This window comes from Vanessa atalanta, chromosome Z (genome assembly GCF_905147765.1).
Source record: "Vanessa atalanta chromosome Z, ilVanAtal1.2, whole genome shotgun sequence".
In the NCBI taxonomy this organism is placed as follows: Eukaryota; Metazoa; Arthropoda; class Insecta; order Lepidoptera; family Nymphalidae; genus Vanessa; species Vanessa atalanta.
Window position 1 is genome coordinate 12,054,736 of NC_061902.1, and position 19,345 is coordinate 12,074,080.

Genomic DNA, 19,345 nt, shown 5'->3' on the forward strand with positions numbered 1-19,345 from the left:
CACAGATGTTATACAACAAAATTTTGAGTTAAAACAGATAGAAACAAAACTTGTCAAACTATATTGTCTATGATTATTGACTTTTAAAATAATGTACTATTGAAAACATAATACTGCTCGAAAAATATACCTTATATTACCCGAGTAACTAAATACAAAATCCTTAAACCTCTAAAGAAACTATTTAAAAAAGTAAATAAAATTACTCAGCTACGTAGATGTAAGCATTGCATAATACTACACGACTGAATAAAGCGATGACACACGATGAAGATATGATATTTAATTTTACGAAATAATCTTAAATAGAATATCTGAAGTATCCTAAAATAGACTTGAATAAAAAGAAAATAATAAGAGAAACGTTTTCATCTTATCTATATCTATAGTATACTATCTACAATATGTTCACTGTGTGTCACCCGCTTAAATACGTATTTTATAGTTTAATCAATCCGTATCCGTAGTAAGCAAAAATTGTTAGATTTGACAATAGTCTAGAACTAGATATAGAGAAAAAAAGATAATATAATATGACATTTATTGTTTAATAATTCATGTTTACAACTTTTAAAATGAAGAATTAAGTCTTGTTATACAATTAATAAATAGTTGTTAAAATTAAATTACTTTTATCATTTAATTTAAAAAATACTTAGATAAATGTTATATTTTTTGTATATTTTGTACGATTACGCCAAACTAATTCTAATTAAAAATTGTGTACAACTTAATTCTTAACTATTTAAATGTGTGAATAACTCCACCGTCTAATAAGAAATAAACGTTTGTTTTCATATTTCATTTACATGAGTACTATTTAAAATGTTTATCGTTGGGTTAACCGGAGGGTTAGCCACTGGTAAGAGTACGGTCCTTTCAATATTTCGGGACAATGGAATAGCTGTAATAGACGCAGATGAAGTAGCCAGAAAAGGTATAACATTTGCCGTTTTTAATACACATAGATTTATATTAAACCGAAATTTTCAATCCATGGAGATTGACCAAATTTACCTGTGTCAACTTTTTGTACTTTTACAGTTTTAGAACCAGGTACAAAGGCGTGGAAGGAAGTAAAAAGTTACTTTGGTGGAAATGTTTTATATCCTGATGGAAAAATCAATAGGTTAAAATTAGGAGAAGTGATCTTTGATGATATAGAAAAGCGACGCAAACTAAATGCCATAACTCACCCAAGAATTCAAAGAGCCATGATGATGATGGCGTTAAAATATTTCTTTTCTGCTCACAAATATATAGTTATGGAGGTTCCATTACTCTTCGAAACTGGAAAAATGTTGAACTATATGCACAAAATTATCACCGTAATATGGTAAACATATCTTAAAAATTCTTTCATTATTGCTTGAATGCAGCAACATCATTGTTATTTTTACTTTTTCATATCAAATCAAACATTGAATGGCTGTAGCTAACATTGTAGCAGGGAATTGTGTAAACCTCTCCCTCTTTAAACTAAATATCTAAAACCATTTATTTCAAGTTATCAATCTATTTTTTTTAATTTTTATGGTACTATGTAATCAAAGAGTAATGTTGAGAGAACTTTGATGCCACCTGGATCAAAAACAAGTATGATCGTAATGAAACTGATAGCAAAATTAAATTATATTTTCGTTTCAGTGAAGATCATCAACAAATAGAGCGACTGTGCAAACGCAATGACTTCTCAGAAAAAGTTGCCATAAAGAGAATCAATACTCAAATGCCATTGGAACAAAAAGTGGCCAATTCTCATTTTGTGATAAATAACTCTGGTGATATTGAAAACACAAAAACTCAAACTCTAAGCATAATAAAAGTGTTAAGCCGATCTAAGTTTACTTGGTAAGTAATTCATATATGATCATTTAACATATTGCTACAAAGGAGATGGGAGTAACAATGTGTTCATGTGTGGTTAAATCATCTCCTTATGTGCTAAATTGCATATTGATTAATGGATAGGCTTAACTAAAATGTTATCTGTCAGATCTGTCAGCATAATTAGGTTATGGATGTAATTTAGTGCCGAATCAATCAATTCTCAGCTTCTGGGCCTTCAATTATGGTAACAGGATGTAGTTTATTTCTCCAAAGACAATTAGGATAGAAAAGACATAAAGGAGATGAATTGGTACAGTTGAAAGTATAAACTGGAATCGTATAATATAGAACATAAAATATGTATAGAGCTATTGTGCGCAGTAGATGGCCAAAAGAGATTATATAGACAATATAAGAGGACATATCACTAAAGCTTTATTGTTAGTAATAATGCCTTGTGCTATTGAAAATTTAATTCAATATATTTTAGAAATAAACAGCAAAAGATGAAATACTTAATTCAGAAGCCAAATCATGTGGACAAATAATTTCTAAAGATTGATTGAAGATAAAAATAATTAAATTGTAGTAACTATTATATGATAGCATCAATAGGTAATAACACTGTTCATCAACTACATACCATACATACATGATAGAACATTTCAAAACAATTCCTATATATTATATTTTTGTAAGCCCATCTGTGTAGATACCACCCACTCATTAGATTTTCTACCACCAAAGAGCAATACTTATTATTATTGTGTACCAGTTTGTTAAGTGAATGATCCAGTGTTAATACAGGCACAAGGGACAACATCTTAGCTTCCAAAATGTTGCCAATTGGTGTGATGTAAGGAAAGGTTATTATTTTTTACAGCACCAATGTCTCTGGGCGGTGGTGACCACTTACCATCAGATGGTGCATTTGCCATTGGCTTCCAATTACATAAAAAAGCTATTTTCGGTGGCAAGGACTAGACTATGATATATTGAAAATATAGTTGCTTATAAAAGTTGCCAGAGAAACTCGAATAGCCTGTCAAGAACTTTATAGATTTTCCTTTCAAATTCAGAGAATCAATTGCAAATTATTATACTCGTATAGTTGTTAATTTTTTAAAAAAAATATTAATCGATTGTCATTGATTACAAAAGTTAGAACAATATTCACCCTGTATCTCTATATCTGAGCCATAAGAGAAAAATTTGCAGAGCAAGAATAAAAAAATAAATTCACTATGTTTGTTAATCAAGTAGGCTCATAAAATCACTTAAGAATTGTCATGTTACAATGTTGAATTAGAAAGTAGATTCTACCAACTCAATAGTTACTCATTCTTCACCATTTTAATTACAGAGTATGTCAATAAAATACAATTAAATTGATAAGATATATATGAGCCTAGAAATCAAAAAATACTAATACACTTTTTTATCATTAATTTTATATCATTATTATTCATTGGTTATGAGTAATGTGCCTTATTTATTGATATTTTCATTATCTGAAGTAATAGTTTCAGATAATTATAGTACTACAGGAATTCCAGAAGAATACATATCATATTTGAAAAATAATGGCATACTCTATCAACTATTGCTGCTTTAATCTGAATAGCTGAGAGAACAGCACTAATAATAAAAGATACAGTACAAATTTTATTTGCTGAGTATAACAATACTCAGACGTTTTCGAGACAGACATGCCACATTTCTTGGTATAAACGTCTTTTGTTGAGAAAATCCAAATTGTAGTTTACTTGGTGGTAGGGCTTTGTGCAAACCGGGAAGATACCACCCACTCTTCCTATTTGTTGTGTTCCGGTTCGAAGGGTGAGTGAGTTAGTGTAACTACAGGCAACAAGGGACATAACATCTTAGTTCCCAAGATTGGTGTTGCATTGGCGAAGTAAGGGATGGTTAATATTTCTAATGTCTAAAAAGAAAAAAAAAAGGGGAATTAAAAATTCGAATAGACATGTCCAACTTAAAATGCTTACAATTTAATGCCACTATTCGAAAATAGAAGAGTGGATAAGAATTAAGATGCCTCGATGGAGGATTCTACAGACATACGGGATTTGTTAGGTATACCATAATACTGTAGTGTCTTTTGGTAGGTATTTTGTGCAAAGTACGGAATCAATTTGGAAATCTTCTAGTAATCTTCGTCCACAGCTGTTATATGTCTCTATTCATTGTCTGAAACACAAGATCCACATCACACATCCATTCACGACACTGCATTAATTCATTTATGTATTCATTTACATAAATAAATAATATTATCTTATTAAAATAGTATATTTAGGATTCTGATCACTTTAAAAAATAATGTAATATGTTAGTAAAAATGTTTTTTTCTTTTCCAGGTATTTCCGAGCAATCTTTGGAATAGCTGTGTTATCCATTATGTTTGGAATGACTCATTTAGCTTGTAACTTATTTTATAATAAAACTTCCATTATTTAGAATATAATATGTTGTTTTATTTCTGTTTCTTAACTCCGAAAGATTGAAATTTTGGAAGATGTTGTATTAGAGAAAAAAAATACACACACTATGAAAATAAAAATATTTGTTGCATATTTTGCTAAATATATGTATGATATTTTTCATGATGATAATAGTGTCGCGCCCAGCTGCAATGCTGTGTCCTTCTCTATTGCACAAACAAGCCACGAACTTTTGTAATAGGTAATGAAACTTTAATTTTTTTATCAGAAAATATTTTACAAAACATACTTTTCACCTAGAAAGCATCTGGCAACAGGTGAAGGACGACTCTTCAGATTCTCTTCTTAGACTATATGGTTTTTTAAATGTTCAATGTAATTTTTAGTAGTAATCATAGAATGTAAGGGCAGTTCCTTAATGGGAGTATTCGCCTGTAACAATCATTAGACACCTAGCATTCACTACACTAACTCACTCAGATATTTTCACTAACTTATGTAATGTTCGAATCTGAGCTTAAAATACAGGGAAATGCTCCCGTTGATTGATCGCCCTAACTTTTCTAATTCCAGATTTATTTTTAATTTGACTTTATTATTTACACAAACACAGCCAAGACCATTTTTTTATGGTATGGTTTTTTATGTTTATCTATAAGTATGTTTACTTACTATAATTTTAAAAAACCTTATAGTTTTTCAGACTATTTATTCCAAAACAAAAAATACAATTTAGTAAATATAGGTATAACCATTGCCTATATTATAAATTAATTTACTTTTGTTTGATTGGTTAGAATATTAAGAGTGGAATTATTTAAAAACATTCTTGCACGTGTCCACCAATTTAATGGTTTTATAGTTTTGGTAACGGCCACATGTTTTCTGAAATTATCATCGTTACTTGTCGACGGCGAGGTGTTGTTGAAAATTATATCGGTTAAACTAATGTCAGTTGTAGTGCTATTTTGTAGTACGAAATCTCCTTTTATCACATCATAACTATAAGATCCAAATATAGCCCTGAAAAATCCCAAAAAAGAATAAATTACTTTCATTATTGTCAAACAGAAACGCTTTCAGTCCAGAGGAAAAATAAATGTTACTTTCAATGTAGATTTTTTAGACTGGATGTATTGTTGGAAAGTAATACGGTTTGCGAATCTCGATTGACGATAAGTTTATTTAAATGTATGTATAAAGTTAAAGTAATAAATGTAGGTATAATATTAAAATTCAGAAGCTTTAAGAAGTTTTACGAAATTAACGACATTATTACTTTATATAGGTACTTGTTACATTATCAGTGAGTATTTTTTTGGGATTCTTTATCTCGAAATAATTATATTATGTAATTATTTAGACTTTTCCGTTGATCCAAGGATGAAATACCCTGAACTTGCCCTGAACCGTAAAAAATGGTCCAGTGATATTTAATATAAATACTATAGTAGGCAAATGGTAAAAAATATATTTTAAATCGCGACTATATATTATATCTTGTATTTATTATAATAGGAGGGGAAGGAATATATTATGTACCTGCCTGTACGATACCATGGATTTATGTATGACCTATTACATCTTACTAAAAGAAATTCATAAGAAATAAAGATTAATAAAAAATTATTCTGAGAATATATTTTAAGTAAAATCGAAAATATATTTTAAAGTAATATAAGAAACTAATTACTTACGGTTTCACGTTTGGTTCAACCACGTAACGAGGAAGTTTTAACTGATCCGCGCTAAGTAAACAAAATATAAATTATTTTTGGATTTAGGTCTTTATTTATCTATTAAGGTAAGTATGATTATTGAATTTCAATTTTACAAAATAATGCTTGTTATTAATTATGAATTATCATTCCAACTATATACTCAATGACAAGTAGACACGATGAAGAATTATGTGGCAAGAACAGGAAAGCGCTTATATTTTAAGAATTTATCAGAAGATATTTTGATTGTAAAATAGAACGGTCAGCAAGACTGGAGAAAATAAAAATATTTCACAAATTAATCGAAACTATAAAAATTAAATAAAACTGTGATTTGAATTAATATATAAAAGGAATAGTAAAAACCGTAGATACTTGTTCTATGATAATTCTATGATAAGATATTCATTACCCGATCGAAATATTTTAAATAATCATGGATCAGTCAGGCCACAGTACGTCCATGGCCTGAAGTCGTTTTGTTATAGTTATAGGCATTGATGCTTAATCGATGAGTACTGTAAGTGTAGTAATCTCAAATCATTAGAACAGAACTAAAAATGTCTATATCTTTAACTTATTGTCTTTGATTAGTTTAATAACTAAATAACTTTAATAAATCTTAAAGTAAAAACCAGTTTAATAAATAGGTAATAGATTTATTCCCCTTTCGTTAGTAATATGTTCACTATGAGATATTAACCTAAGGATATTAAATTTAATTACAATTTATAATAAGTAGGTGTAGTATAGGTATTAGGTAGTATAGTAAAAATCTGTACAAAAAAAACTTACTGGTAAAAATAAATGGTAATATAAAGTATAACACAGCGAAACAACATTTTGGTTAGTTTAACTATACGTACAATCTCGATGAGAATAAATAAAAACGTAATATTTATTTGTATTGAACTCATAAAATTTACTCACCGATATTGTGTGATATACAGTGACTTTGGCTTATTTAGAGAATGGTTCGTGAAATTTTTGTTCTCGCAGTTATTAACTTCTATTTAAAAATTTATTACTTTTTTCATTTATATATTTCAATTTATATAGTGTAGTACAGTAGTAGGTACTTAATTACAGAAAGATCTAAATAATTTATAAATAGGTAAAATTATCCAACATTCCGAGTAGAAGATACCGTTTAAAATATTAAACAAAATACTAATACTTGCTTAAAATTTATGAATTATATTATAAAATATCCGTATAATTTTAAATGTTTTTGAATAATTTTAAAAGTTGTTAATCTAATTCATATAATAGAAAAATCTGCACATTATTAGCAAATAACTAAAGTTAGTGTAGTCAATGAAAATAAAACATACGTATTTTAAATACAACTCTGAAATAATCTGATATTATTAGATAGTTTCATAACGTTATTTATTATAATTTTCGTTTTTGAGATCACTAGTGAATGGTTATGCCAAGTGGGCGGGATGTAGGGGGTGGGCGGGTCTTGCTATCGTTACCTCAGCCCTCCACATGAACCCTCTACACTTCAATTCGTCATGGAGTGTATTTCCATCACAGCAACAGTGACGATCGGAGTGCAATAATGAGTGATAATGTAAATAATATGTTATAGGTAAAAACCTAAAAAGATAATATTTTATAAAAATGGATAGTGCCAATGAAAGTCACAGCGCGTCCCTGGAGACAAACACCAGTTCCATAACCTTAAATGGATCTCCCACTTCGGGGAACAGCTCTGATATGTTTCTGTACGATGATTCTTCAATGTCAGATGGTAGTCTATATGCCAGTGACCAAGAAAATCTTTCAGTTCCGAGGAAAAGGTGAGTTTTTTAATATTACACTCTTAATAAATAAAAAATCGCTTGTGAAATTATTTTTATATTTTAAACTATAAATATATATTATATTTTAAACTAAAGTTATTATTATAAAAGCTAGCGTATAATTGTAATATTTACGTCGACGTGAAAATTCATGAAAATTAAATTTAAAGTCATGACATTTAATTTGTAATTCTAGGTGTATTGTTTTAATTAATAATACACACATATTGTAGATTGCGGTGTTTTATGCAATAGATATACAGATTAAGTATTAATATTATTTATTTATATTAGTAACTATCGTAAACGTGATTCAAAATTTATTTGAATATTATAGCTATGCGAAGTAAATGTATTGTTTGATGGTTTTCTTGTAATTTAAAAAGTTTTAAAACGTAATAATAATTAACTAAATTAATCTATTACATGGCCTTTAGTGTTCCATGTACCCACTTACTTATTGAAATAAGATTGTTTGTTAATTTCCAAAATGGAACAGCTGAGCAAAATGTTATCAGTATCTTGGTTATAAAATACTACTAAATCAAATTGCGACATCTATTCGAACATATTTTGCACCTAACATATTCGAATGTATAATATAATATCCTAAATATTTGTGTACCTAAACAATCACAACCGTGACTATATTATTGGCAGATAAATTAAAGCTGCATACCTATATTGTAAAAATATTTTAACAAATATTTATTTTAAGATCGGAATATCGGAGACTGCATAAACGTCGCTTGCGCTGTCCACAACAGCAGATTCAGCAAAGACAAGCGGCAAACCTGCGCGAGCGTCGCCGTATGCAGTCAATCAATGACGCCTTCGAAGGCTTACGGGCACATATTCCGACATTACCTTATGAAAAACGACTCTCAAAAGTGGATACTCTGAAATTAGCCATAGGATATATAAGTTTTCTTGGTGAATTGGTAAGATAATTTGAAACTTATAATTAATATTAGATAAAACAGTATTCGGTATTCAGTATTAATAATAAGACTAAGGAATTCCAACACAAAAATAAATGAAGGATAAAATTTTAATATCTACTTAATTATTGTTTTTATGAAATATTTGAAAAAGTATCTAATACATATGCACATTTAAACAAACATTTTCATAGTATCAGTTTAAAGAAAGCGCATTATGAAACGTGCTTTTAATTGCTTTAACAACTCTGAACTTATTTTCATCCACTTTAAGCATTTAATAGTAGGCTTGTGGAGAATGTTATTTGCAGCAATTAAAAAAATCGATGTTAAGTCCATACGTTACGGTCGGCGTAAGGGTTCATATCGATTGTGATTGCCATATAATTATTACTTGTTAGCTATGATAATAGCGCTGTGTTTCAGAAAATACAATTTATAATGCTTTTATTCGAACAGGTACGCGCAGATAGAAGTGGGCCAGATACAATGCTCTCAGGAGTTACCAACAACCAAAACACGAGTCACGAACAAAAGAAAATTATCATAAGAGGTAATAATTAGCTTTTTTATTTTATATTTTATAATTCATACTTTCATTAAAAGAAATTTTTGGGCTGCAAAAGAAAGTCCATTAAAATTTGAGACTCAAACAACGAATAAAACAAACAAAAAAAAAATTGTTCAAAATACTTGATGGTTGGTTTAGTTTGAACCCGTCTTAAACTTTATTATTAATAATATTTGTCATTACATTAAATGCATTCGGTGTTTAGGCCTATCAAATAAAAATTGACTAAATACCGAAATTATTGGTTAATTACGTTAGGAATATATAGACTCATTAAAAAATACTAAATTTGTCTAAGACTACGATTATATTTGATAGTAAGTAGGGCCTATACTGGAGAACTCTGTTATAATAATTAGTATGTAAATAGTTAACCTTAATAGTGATAACAAAACAGTTGTATGGATTTACAATTGCTATAAAACCATATTCCCATTTTGCATATGTATATAATTGCTACACTTTCAACCCAATCGTATTAAAATAATGAGGCAAATTATAGCATCGAATACGCTAAACGTTAGTGACACTCCTAAATGCCTACAGCTAGGCAGAGGCTTTTGCAGTTTACTGTAATAATACTTGTTGGCAACGCTGTCGATTTATACCAATAGATACATCTCATTGAATTGCTGCCGACACATTCGGATGAAGCATGAAGGTTTTCACGCGAATTATATCTTTGACGCTGAGCAGGAGATGAATTGTAGGCCCAAATTATGCTTATGAAAACTCAGTGAATCTTACCCGAATTTGAAAACTTTTATATAATTTATAGCGTACGTACGTATTTATAAAATATCCAAGTATTTTATATAATAATCATAAGATAGCTATGTATTTTTTCATATCCATAAAAATACGTTTATCCAAATATATATAAATCATTATATCGTATTATGTACAATTATACCAAAGTGTTATATTACGTGTATATGTACAATATTATTTCTACCTATGTATACATGCATGTCCCTCTTTCTGTAATTTACACATTTAGTCAGTCACGTCTGTTAACCGACTAGAATATACTTATTATACAAAATCTTAAGTCTTTTTCTTCAGTTTTTTTCCTATTTGGCTTTTACATTATCAAAGTTCATAATGACGTATCTACAGACCTTTAACTTTTTATTTACGCAATCTTCATTTTTATATAAACATATTTCATTATTACTATGTTTTACATTTCTCACAAATGATTATGAACATGATTAAAGTTTATTTTAGTATGTAATTTTTGATTTATTAACGATTTTTAAACGCTCTTTACATTTAAGTTAAGCCGAAGCGTGGGATTAACAAATACCTACTTGCAGAAATAAATAAGTAAGTAATTTCGTTCTGTAAAATATTCTCATAATTTCTTCAGTATTTTTTGTTGATTATTAAACATTAAAATATGCAAAAAATATTTTCTCCGCCCATACACAACCTATCAGATTATTTATAAAATATCTATGCTTTCATATGATTTGTACTATATAATATAAAGTATTAAAAACTATTTAACATATGTAAATTAATAGATAAACGAAAAATGACGTCACAGGCAATATATACGTACCTATAGTCAATCCGATTTATGATTATTTTACTGCTTCATTGGTCTAATGGTAAAGCTTATAAGGCTGTAAATCCCGAGACCTTAAACTCGAACCCCAATACTTAAAATTATGAGTTTACGGTTCAGAAATTCTTATAGTCCATCGCCTGAACTCCGGTCATGTCAAATTGCTATCTTATCGGATTACGAGAGGAAGTAGAAAGTTCCTACACCTATTGCGTTTGCGCACACACTTGAGGGCTGTTATATCTCCTGCGTATTTGTCTATTATCTGTTAAAGGCTACCACTATTGAAATCGATGAGGCTCGAATCTATCAAAACGATTTCCTTTTATTCGTAATTAATAAGGTACCTTAAAATATTTCTTTTATTTTAATTTTATCCAATTTGTTGGTCAAAATACAATTATCGAAAAATATGTCAATAGCTTTAACGTATAGTTTATATAATACTATATTTAATACCGGAACGTTGGTTTTTAAATAAACATTTGAAATTATACTAAATTAGTCATATTATGTCATCCTTTTTAATGTCTCTTTATCTTTACTAATGAATCAAAACTACTGTCGATATTCGTTTATTTCTAAATTATAATTCAATAATTCGTCACAATAATTAAAAATCTAAAATCGCACTGTACTCCCCTATTGGTGGATCAGTCAGTGCCAGGCCCCGACCCCGGGTTAATTTTTGTTTATGCACCTTTCGACGATCGATACCTACTACATTATTCCAACATTAGTTCAACTATTCATACCAGATAACAATTTATATTATAATTGCTACCGTCCGACTTATCATGGATACGAATTAGTTTTAAATCCAAACTCGTCCATTTCTGAAATAAAGTGATATCAACAATAACATTATAAAGCAATCAGCGCATAGGTCTTAAAACAGTTTTTTCGTCAGCTATACTTATACCCAGTTTTTCATGCGTTGTATGAAATATATCTTAGCTCTCCCAAGTGGTATTTGTTTGTCAGCTTTCGCAAAAGTAGTTAAAAATAAGTAGGTAAGCGTAAGCATGTCATTAACAATAATTGGATGACTCGTTTAATTTAATACCTAAATTTAAATTCTTAGCAAAAATAGTAATAATCATATTTTCTTGACCGATTTTCTGCTACAACAGACCATTACAGATTAAGTGACCTGCACAGGGTATAATTATAATAGTACGCAAGTGAGTGCTCAAACACAGTTACACTCTCTATTCCCTAACTCTCAGAATCCGATAGAACGGCATAAAAAATTTAAAAGATTATGAACATAGTTTTGATACTAAATTATTAAGAACCGATTTATTAGGAATAGATACTAATTCTTATTAAGAGCGCGTAATTTTGCATAATCATTTATTCGATTAGAACAAAACGTTGCGTGTTACAACTGTTATCATTCAATCGATGGTCCAGTCCAGGTGTCATCACACCATATTTCCCACGGTGCATCGCGTGACGATTGCGAACCATGGAAGAGAACACCATAATAGTTTCATTATATTTTCTCATATTATCCTACGTAATGATGCGCTTGTGGGAAGCTTGTTTAATAATAACACAATATTACATAAAAATCTATAAAAATACTTATAGTTTAATATAGTTGAAATTTTATAAACATTAAACTCCCCAATAGGAATATGTTGTAGACCATTTTTCCCACTAATTCGTGCCTCTATCATTTTGAGTACATTAGGAGAAAAATAAACAAGGGTGTCTATAGTATTGCATTTGCGAATCACACCATAGCAAATTGAGAGTTGGCACTTTATAAATAGGGAGGCGGAGTGTATTAGAAAACCATTAAGACATCTCCCCCAATGCTTTTAGTACTTGAATTATAATACTATTACGTGAACACTTAAGCGAGCGTAAAAACAGAAAACTAAAACTGATAGTTTTATATGCATTAAAATATTTTCTTTTGACCTCTTGATCTTATATTTATTAAAGTATTTTTAGTCAGTCAAACCCTTTTATATGTTTTTTAGAAAATATAAAATGGTATAAAAAAGGGAAAAAGATTAAGCGATTTAAGGAAAGTATATTGTGTAATATATTTTTCAATTAATACTTTACACCTTATCGAAATGGAATGGTAGGATTTACATAAGGATTATCGCGCACGTGCGCCAACCCCCGCGTGACCTCTTCAACTTTTGTTTACTGTGTGTTGTTCAAAAATGAAAAACATTGCTATTGTAATTACGAAATAAACTCTTTTAGAATACCTACATAAAAAGACCGGCTTGAAATAAAAAGTATAAATTCAAAAATATTTTTTTAGAAAAAAAGGAGTAAATGTCACGATATAATCTGTTACTATAATTTTGTTATTAATCATTATTTCAATTTTCATTGTTATTTTTATATTCGTAACTTAATAATATTATTGACTCAAATTTATAAAATGCCAATTAAAATTTTATTGGCTCGTCAAATTTTCGATGCAACCGGCGTGCCTACTGTGGAAGTTGATATGGTGACGGAATTGGGACTATTTCGAGTAGGTGTTCCGTCAACAGACCAAAAAAAAATTTCGGAAGCAGTACAACTACGTGATAATAATCCCTCTGAATATTTTGGCATGGGAGTGACTAAAGCAGTAAAAAATATCAACACTATCATCGCTCCGGAGCTCATTAAACAAAATCTTGAAGTAACAATGCAAAAAGAAATCGATCAATTTATGATAGCCCTCGATGGAACTGAAAACAAATCAAGACTTGGTGCAAATGCTATCATGTGTGTATCTCTAGTAGTCGCTAAAGCAGGTGCTGCTAAAAAAGGTGTCCCTCTTTATAGACATATATCAGACATGGCCGGAGTTGCTAGTATAATTTTACCAGTGCCACATTTCACAATATTAACGGGCGGTATTTTAAGTAGCAATGGATTACCGTTTCAAGAATATCTTATTTTACCAACTGGAGCGGCATCCTTCGCAGAAGCAATGCGAATAGGAAGCGAAATATATCGATACGTTAAAAATAGTATAGTATCGAAATATGGTGTCGAAGCTTCATACGTGAGTGACTCAGGTGGTTTTGCTATTCCATTAGAAAGTCATAGAGATGCGTTAGTATTTTTAACGGATGTTATAAAGCAATGTGGATACATTGGCAAGGCGGAAATTGGAATAAACGCTGCAGCTACAGATTTATATAAAGACGGAGCATATGATGTAGAATTTAAAAATCCTAATTCAAATCCCCAAGATTATATGTCATCTGACAAACTAGCTGAAGTATATTTAGACAACATTAAAGAGTTTCCAGTATGCTCCATTGAAGATGGTTTCGAATTTGATGATTGGGCGGCATGGTCTACTCTTACGGCACGTACTCAAAGTCAACTTTTTGGTAACGACTTAACTCAAACCAGCCTACGGAGAATTGGATTAGCAGTAGAGAAAAAGGCCGGTAATACTATAGCTCTCAGAATAAACCAAGCCGGTACCCTTACTGAGGTAATTGAAGCTTATAAAATGCTGAAATCTAATGGATTTGGCATCGTCGTTTCTGATAGATGGGGAGATACTGATGATTTGTTTATAGCTGATTTAGTAGTAGGTTTATCAGCAGGACAGCTGAAGTGCGGTGCTCCAGCAAGATGTGAGCGCGTGGGTAAATATAACCAAATTATTAGAATTGAAGAAGAGTTAGGTGCATTATCTAAATACGCTGGTAAAAATTATCGCGGTCAAGTTTAAAAATATGCTATGTACTCTAATTTTTAAATAAACAATACAATAATAGTTTCAATTCTTTGTGTATCGAATACTAAATGACTATACTCAGGCTATTGTAATATTTATTTTCTACTTATTTAAGCAAATACCTATTAGTGGAATATAATCCTTAAATATGCAAGTTCTACTGCAATGATCTATTGTAGGTTGATATATTTTAACCGGCCAATATCACATTTTAAATGAGTAAAAAGAAGTAAAATACTTAGTTTACGTCTTAATCTAATCGACATTGGTTACTTCTACTATATTTGACGTTACGCTAGAAGACTATAGATATATGAGTACAGTATGCCGGGGAACTCTATAATAATAATTAAGTATATTATAATGAATTAGTATTTAAACAAGACTGATAAATCAATATTGGTAGTAGTACACAGAGCAAAACAGGATAGTTTTATAAACAAAAGTTAAATGACATATGGCTAGTTCTAAATGTATGGATGTACCTAGTTAATTTTGTGTACTTAGTGTGATTGACATCTACGTGACTAAATTATAAACTTACCTTAAAAATGTTCATAAAAGTTATAAACATGACAAGTGTTCAAATTACCGGAAATACTAAGTCCTTATGTGTTATTTGTTTGAGTTATAATTTATGTAATCTTAACAAGTGAGGAGTATAGATGGATAGTTATTTTTTTATGCAATTGCATTTAATTATTTTGTATAGCGGCTGACCATACTTTGCTTTTTTGAGTAGAGAAGTTTAATTCTATCATATATAAAAGGATTTAAAGCATTGTTTGTGTTTCGAAATATATGTATATATTGTATATAATATTACTATATATTGTAAAACAATTGAGAAGTAGTATTTAAATTTAGACGAACAATTTATTGCACCTTGTGTCATGTGTAAAAATGCATGTTATCATAAAATAATCGAATGGCACAGGTCAGCCCCATCGGTGGTTGTAAACACTGGGGCTAAGGGCTATAACAGCGCGCACGTGCACCACCCTCTAACAATCGCACCCCATTTTACCACATTTGCAAAGTTTAGTTAGCCCCCGGGGATTGTATTCACTATCTTCGGAATAATTGTTAATAAATAAAACTTAAGTTTACGCTCGCTTAGGGCTCGTAAGCGTTGAGCGTTGTTAATTAATAACATAAAGAGAAGAATGACCCTATTCAATAGCAATCCAAAATCTATTTACGAACCATTATAATATATTTATAGACTTACTTACAAAGGTTTTTTGTCAAATCTTCGTAGATTGTGTATTTTGAATGAATCAAACTACATACCAATATACGAGTAGGTAAGTATTTATTGACACATTTATTTGCACAAACTAATAAAAGTCTTCCAGTAAACTTGAAAATCCAGTTTTTAAATTGTTTATAAAATAAAAAGTTTATATGACTATAATAAATTAGTAATATAATTGAATAGGATATTTGTTGAGGATTTAGTTTTTATGATAATAAGTCTTGGTGGCTCATTTGATAATGGTCTCTCAAGGATAAACTCCATGGACTTATACTCATCCGAATTTATTTACCTTATCATTAGGATACTTAAACGCTCATACCGTTACTTTTTAGTAGAAAATAAATATTTTCAAGATATTTCATTAAAAAAATAACTTAGGTTCGACAGGTTCTTCTCAGACCTTTATGTTGTCTTTCTATAACGATGGTAGTCAAATTTTAATTATCATGTAAGTGTAATGCTTTCTGAATAAAAACGAAAATAATTTGAATGGATTGCCAAATGCGATTAAATTTCACAGTGTGAATAATTATTCTAAATTTCTTACTAATTCTAATTTATTATTATACCGCCAATTTAGGAATTATTAGAAATAAAGAAGATTTATTATTAGTCTCATCGCTTAAGGAATACCTATTTATTAGATATACCTACTTATTTATGACGAATGGATAACACAATTTCAAATTCTTCATCGTTGTGTTTTATTTTACACTCTTATAAGATCACATTAATAAAAAAAATCTTGTAGATTGATTGTAGGTATTCTTTAATTAAACGAGAAAACTAGAAATGTGGCGAAATACAATAAATATGATTTTCTGCTTTAAAACTTCGTCGTTTATCTGTTAGTATACTTTTATTTATATAGAGTTTATAAATTAAGAACATGTTTAACTTTTAAATTTTACGTCGGTTAATAATAATTAGCTTGATATACCGTAACGTAACTTATTAAATATTATGATACAGTGTTAATTTATATTTTTTATTTTTAGTTACATATATATAAATTAGCTGTTTCAATTATTATTATTTTCTTATATTTTTAATATTATCTATTTATTCTTATGGTCGACACCTATTCATAACTACATATATATGTTTACACTGCTGTAATATTAACAGGATAGATTATTTGACTTAATTTTTCAGGCAGTAATTTTCAAGCACACTCGTTGTCGTGGTCTCGTCGCGGTGAGCGACCTCCGGGAGGGACACTGCACGCTAAAATCTGGGTGCCCGAAGATCCTAGAATGTTTAATAGAACTACCAATGTAATAGAAAAGGAAGAACTAAGATAAAATTAAATTTGAAATTTAAGTATTGATTAAGTAATGATCTCATTGTTGTAATTCGTATATTCGTATTCCTACCAAAAGGCTCGGAAGTTTCATAATAAAATAGTCAATTATATTAACTAACCAAGCCATTCCTATAATGTTTAAGTAATATATGCCTAGTCATACATGTACATTTAACTCCTTTAAGACACTTTTTGTTATGTAGTTAACGATTGCTACCAAGAAGGAGGTATTTTAATTTGATAATATATAGATTGTATTAATCATTTTTATATAAGATCTTTTCTCTCACTAAGGAGCGCCCTTCTACGTTAAATACATTAAATGTTAAAAACAAAGGTAATTATGTAATCTAATTTGCATTAATTTTTTTGTTGTCTTTACTCCTTAGAGCATTTAAGTTGGATTCAATTAATAGTATCTTGCACACTAAGAACTTAAGACATCTTGTAAGTACGAGCGTCACTATCGCTTAAGATTAAATACTAATGAATGCCGATAATATGTCGTTAAAGGTCTTCGTGGTGGATAGATCTGTGTATTATCGAATCTACGTAGGTATTAAAAAAAATCTAGTCAATAGCCGCCGCAAGAAATTCATTCAAAACATTCTTACGGCCTGTACCAGTTCATCACATTATTATAAAATACGTACCTATCTCCTTCTTTTATAAAGATTTTTAGTGCCATAAGGTTTTAAAAGCGATTTTTCTTTAAAAATAGATATAAATTCATACGTACTGAATATTACTCTAATACATAGGGTAAAGTCTAGACTAAATAGAAAAACGTACAGTGCTTCTGTTTTCAGCGTTCACTAGCCATTTTGTATAATAATTTACAAAATTATCTATAACTATTAACGACCAAGAAAAATGTTAAGAATTTATGTATACAATCGATACAACCAAATTAAATACGTTATGATAAATATTAATGTGACATTTGCATGACCCAGGTTGGTTTAAGCTTATTAAATAAAGAATCAATAAAAAAGCATTTACGTCTGTTCTTTCAAGTTTTTTTTCTTTAGAATCCTCTTTTTGATCTGACAAGCATAGATAGTGTCTATACTTACTGGAAAAGCGAACCGCCGAGGCCAGATGGCGAAATTCCCACCGGGTATTTCGACTGGAGTAAGATATTTATACAAGTTTAGACTCCGAGTGTTGCTCAAAATTACATTAACATATTGGTGTCTTCACTAAAAACTAATCCGCAATTTTGTTTATCAGTATATTTCTTAGAAAAGCAGAGTTTTTATGTGAGTGTAGAATAAAACTATAAATGTATATTTTTAATTTTAAGGGAATTCGTATATGTTTTAGACATAGAAACTACGAAAAAACTTAAAAAAATCGTTAAATTTGATTAAAATTGATAATTACTTTTTTTTTCTATACCTACTCGCATAACTTTCTTAAATTGGACATTTTGAAAAAACAAATTTAAACCTAATTTTTATTCGAGTTAAACAAATGTTAAAATTAATAATATAAAAATATATTTCGTTTTAACGTGGAACCCTAAAGCGTGAGTGAGCTGAAAATTGGAGGCTTTGGGCGGTACTGGATCAATAAGAGGGAAAGATGCGGATTGGCTGCAGGTGTTCGTTCTCACCGCCCTTCGCATACAAATTCTGCCAGTAATAAAGAAACTTTTTCTAAAAAAAAAAAGAGCACACTTTTCCTGCTTTACAATTATTGTCTTCGGCTTTAGGTCTGTAATTACGGCTAAATTATGATATTTTTTTATTTAGTTTGTAAATTAGGAGTATCTGGTAACTTAAATATAAGTTGATTAAAACCGTAATATAAAATGTTATTTTTGATTAATAATTAGCTAACACTGCACATTAGAATTATATAGTAAGTTAATAAACTGTGAGAATGAGTTTTTTTTCCGTTGCATAGGATTTATTTATTTATATAAAGTAATATAGTATAGGGAGCCAAATAAAAACAAAACTGTTTTTTTGTATTTATTCTTCCAACAATTTCTCAATTTTGACAAATTCACAGGTTTAATTTGAGTCATGGAAACACCATACACTAAAGGCTACAGTGGATTGCTGTGGTAAGAAATGTCCCAAATTATATAAAAATTATATTTTATTAAGCATTAAATACAATGATTAAGTCCAATTAATA

At 29.5% G+C, this 19,345-nt stretch overlaps 2 protein-coding genes across 2 annotated transcripts; both read left to right on the forward strand.

Moving 5' to 3' along the window:
• Nucleotides 1-472: 472 nt before the first annotated feature.
• Nucleotides 473-4,315, forward strand: LOC125075980 (dephospho-CoA kinase). The gene is made up of 4 exons (XM_047687888.1): nucleotides 473-937; nucleotides 1,045-1,336; nucleotides 1,648-1,851; nucleotides 4,209-4,315. Exons 1-4 carry the CDS (start codon nucleotides 826-828, stop codon nucleotides 4,306-4,308), a joined length of 708 nt encoding a protein of 235 aa, XP_047543844.1. The 5' UTR covers nucleotides 473-825; the 3' UTR covers nucleotides 4,309-4,315.
• A 3,302-nt stretch (nucleotides 4,316-7,617) lies between these two features.
• Nucleotides 7,618-14,651, forward strand: LOC125076208 (alpha-enolase-like). The gene is made up of 4 exons (XM_047688258.1): nucleotides 7,618-7,821; nucleotides 8,543-8,765; nucleotides 9,225-9,316; nucleotides 13,343-14,651. Exons 1-4 carry the CDS (start codon nucleotides 7,643-7,645, stop codon nucleotides 14,622-14,624), a joined length of 1,776 nt encoding a protein of 591 aa, XP_047544214.1. The 5' UTR covers nucleotides 7,618-7,642; the 3' UTR covers nucleotides 14,625-14,651.
• The last annotated feature ends 4,694 nt before the right edge of the window (nucleotides 14,652-19,345 follow it).

Excerpts from the sequence above, each read along its gene's own strand:
- LOC125075980 (XM_047687888.1), top strand. The coding sequence starts at position 826 with ATGTTTATCGTTGGGTTAACCGGAGGGTTAGCCACTGGTAAGAGTACG. Across the intron at positions 1,337-1,647 it reads AAAATTATCACCGTAATATG|TGAAGATCATCAACAAATAG; the intron begins GTAAACATATCT and ends TTTTCGTTTCAG. Across the intron at positions 1,852-4,208 it reads AGCCGATCTAAGTTTACTTG|GTATTTCCGAGCAATCTTTG; the intron begins GTAAGTAATTCA and ends TTTCTTTTCCAG.
- LOC125076208 (XM_047688258.1), top strand. The coding sequence starts at position 7,643 with ATGGATAGTGCCAATGAAAGTCACAGCGCGTCCCTGGAGACAAACACC. Across the intron at positions 8,766-9,224 it reads TAAGTTTTCTTGGTGAATTG|GTACGCGCAGATAGAAGTGG; the intron begins GTAAGATAATTT and ends TTATTCGAACAG. Across the intron at positions 9,317-13,342 it reads CAAAAGAAAATTATCATAAG|GGCTCGTCAAATTTTCGATG; the intron begins AGGTAATAATTA and ends TAAAATTTTATT.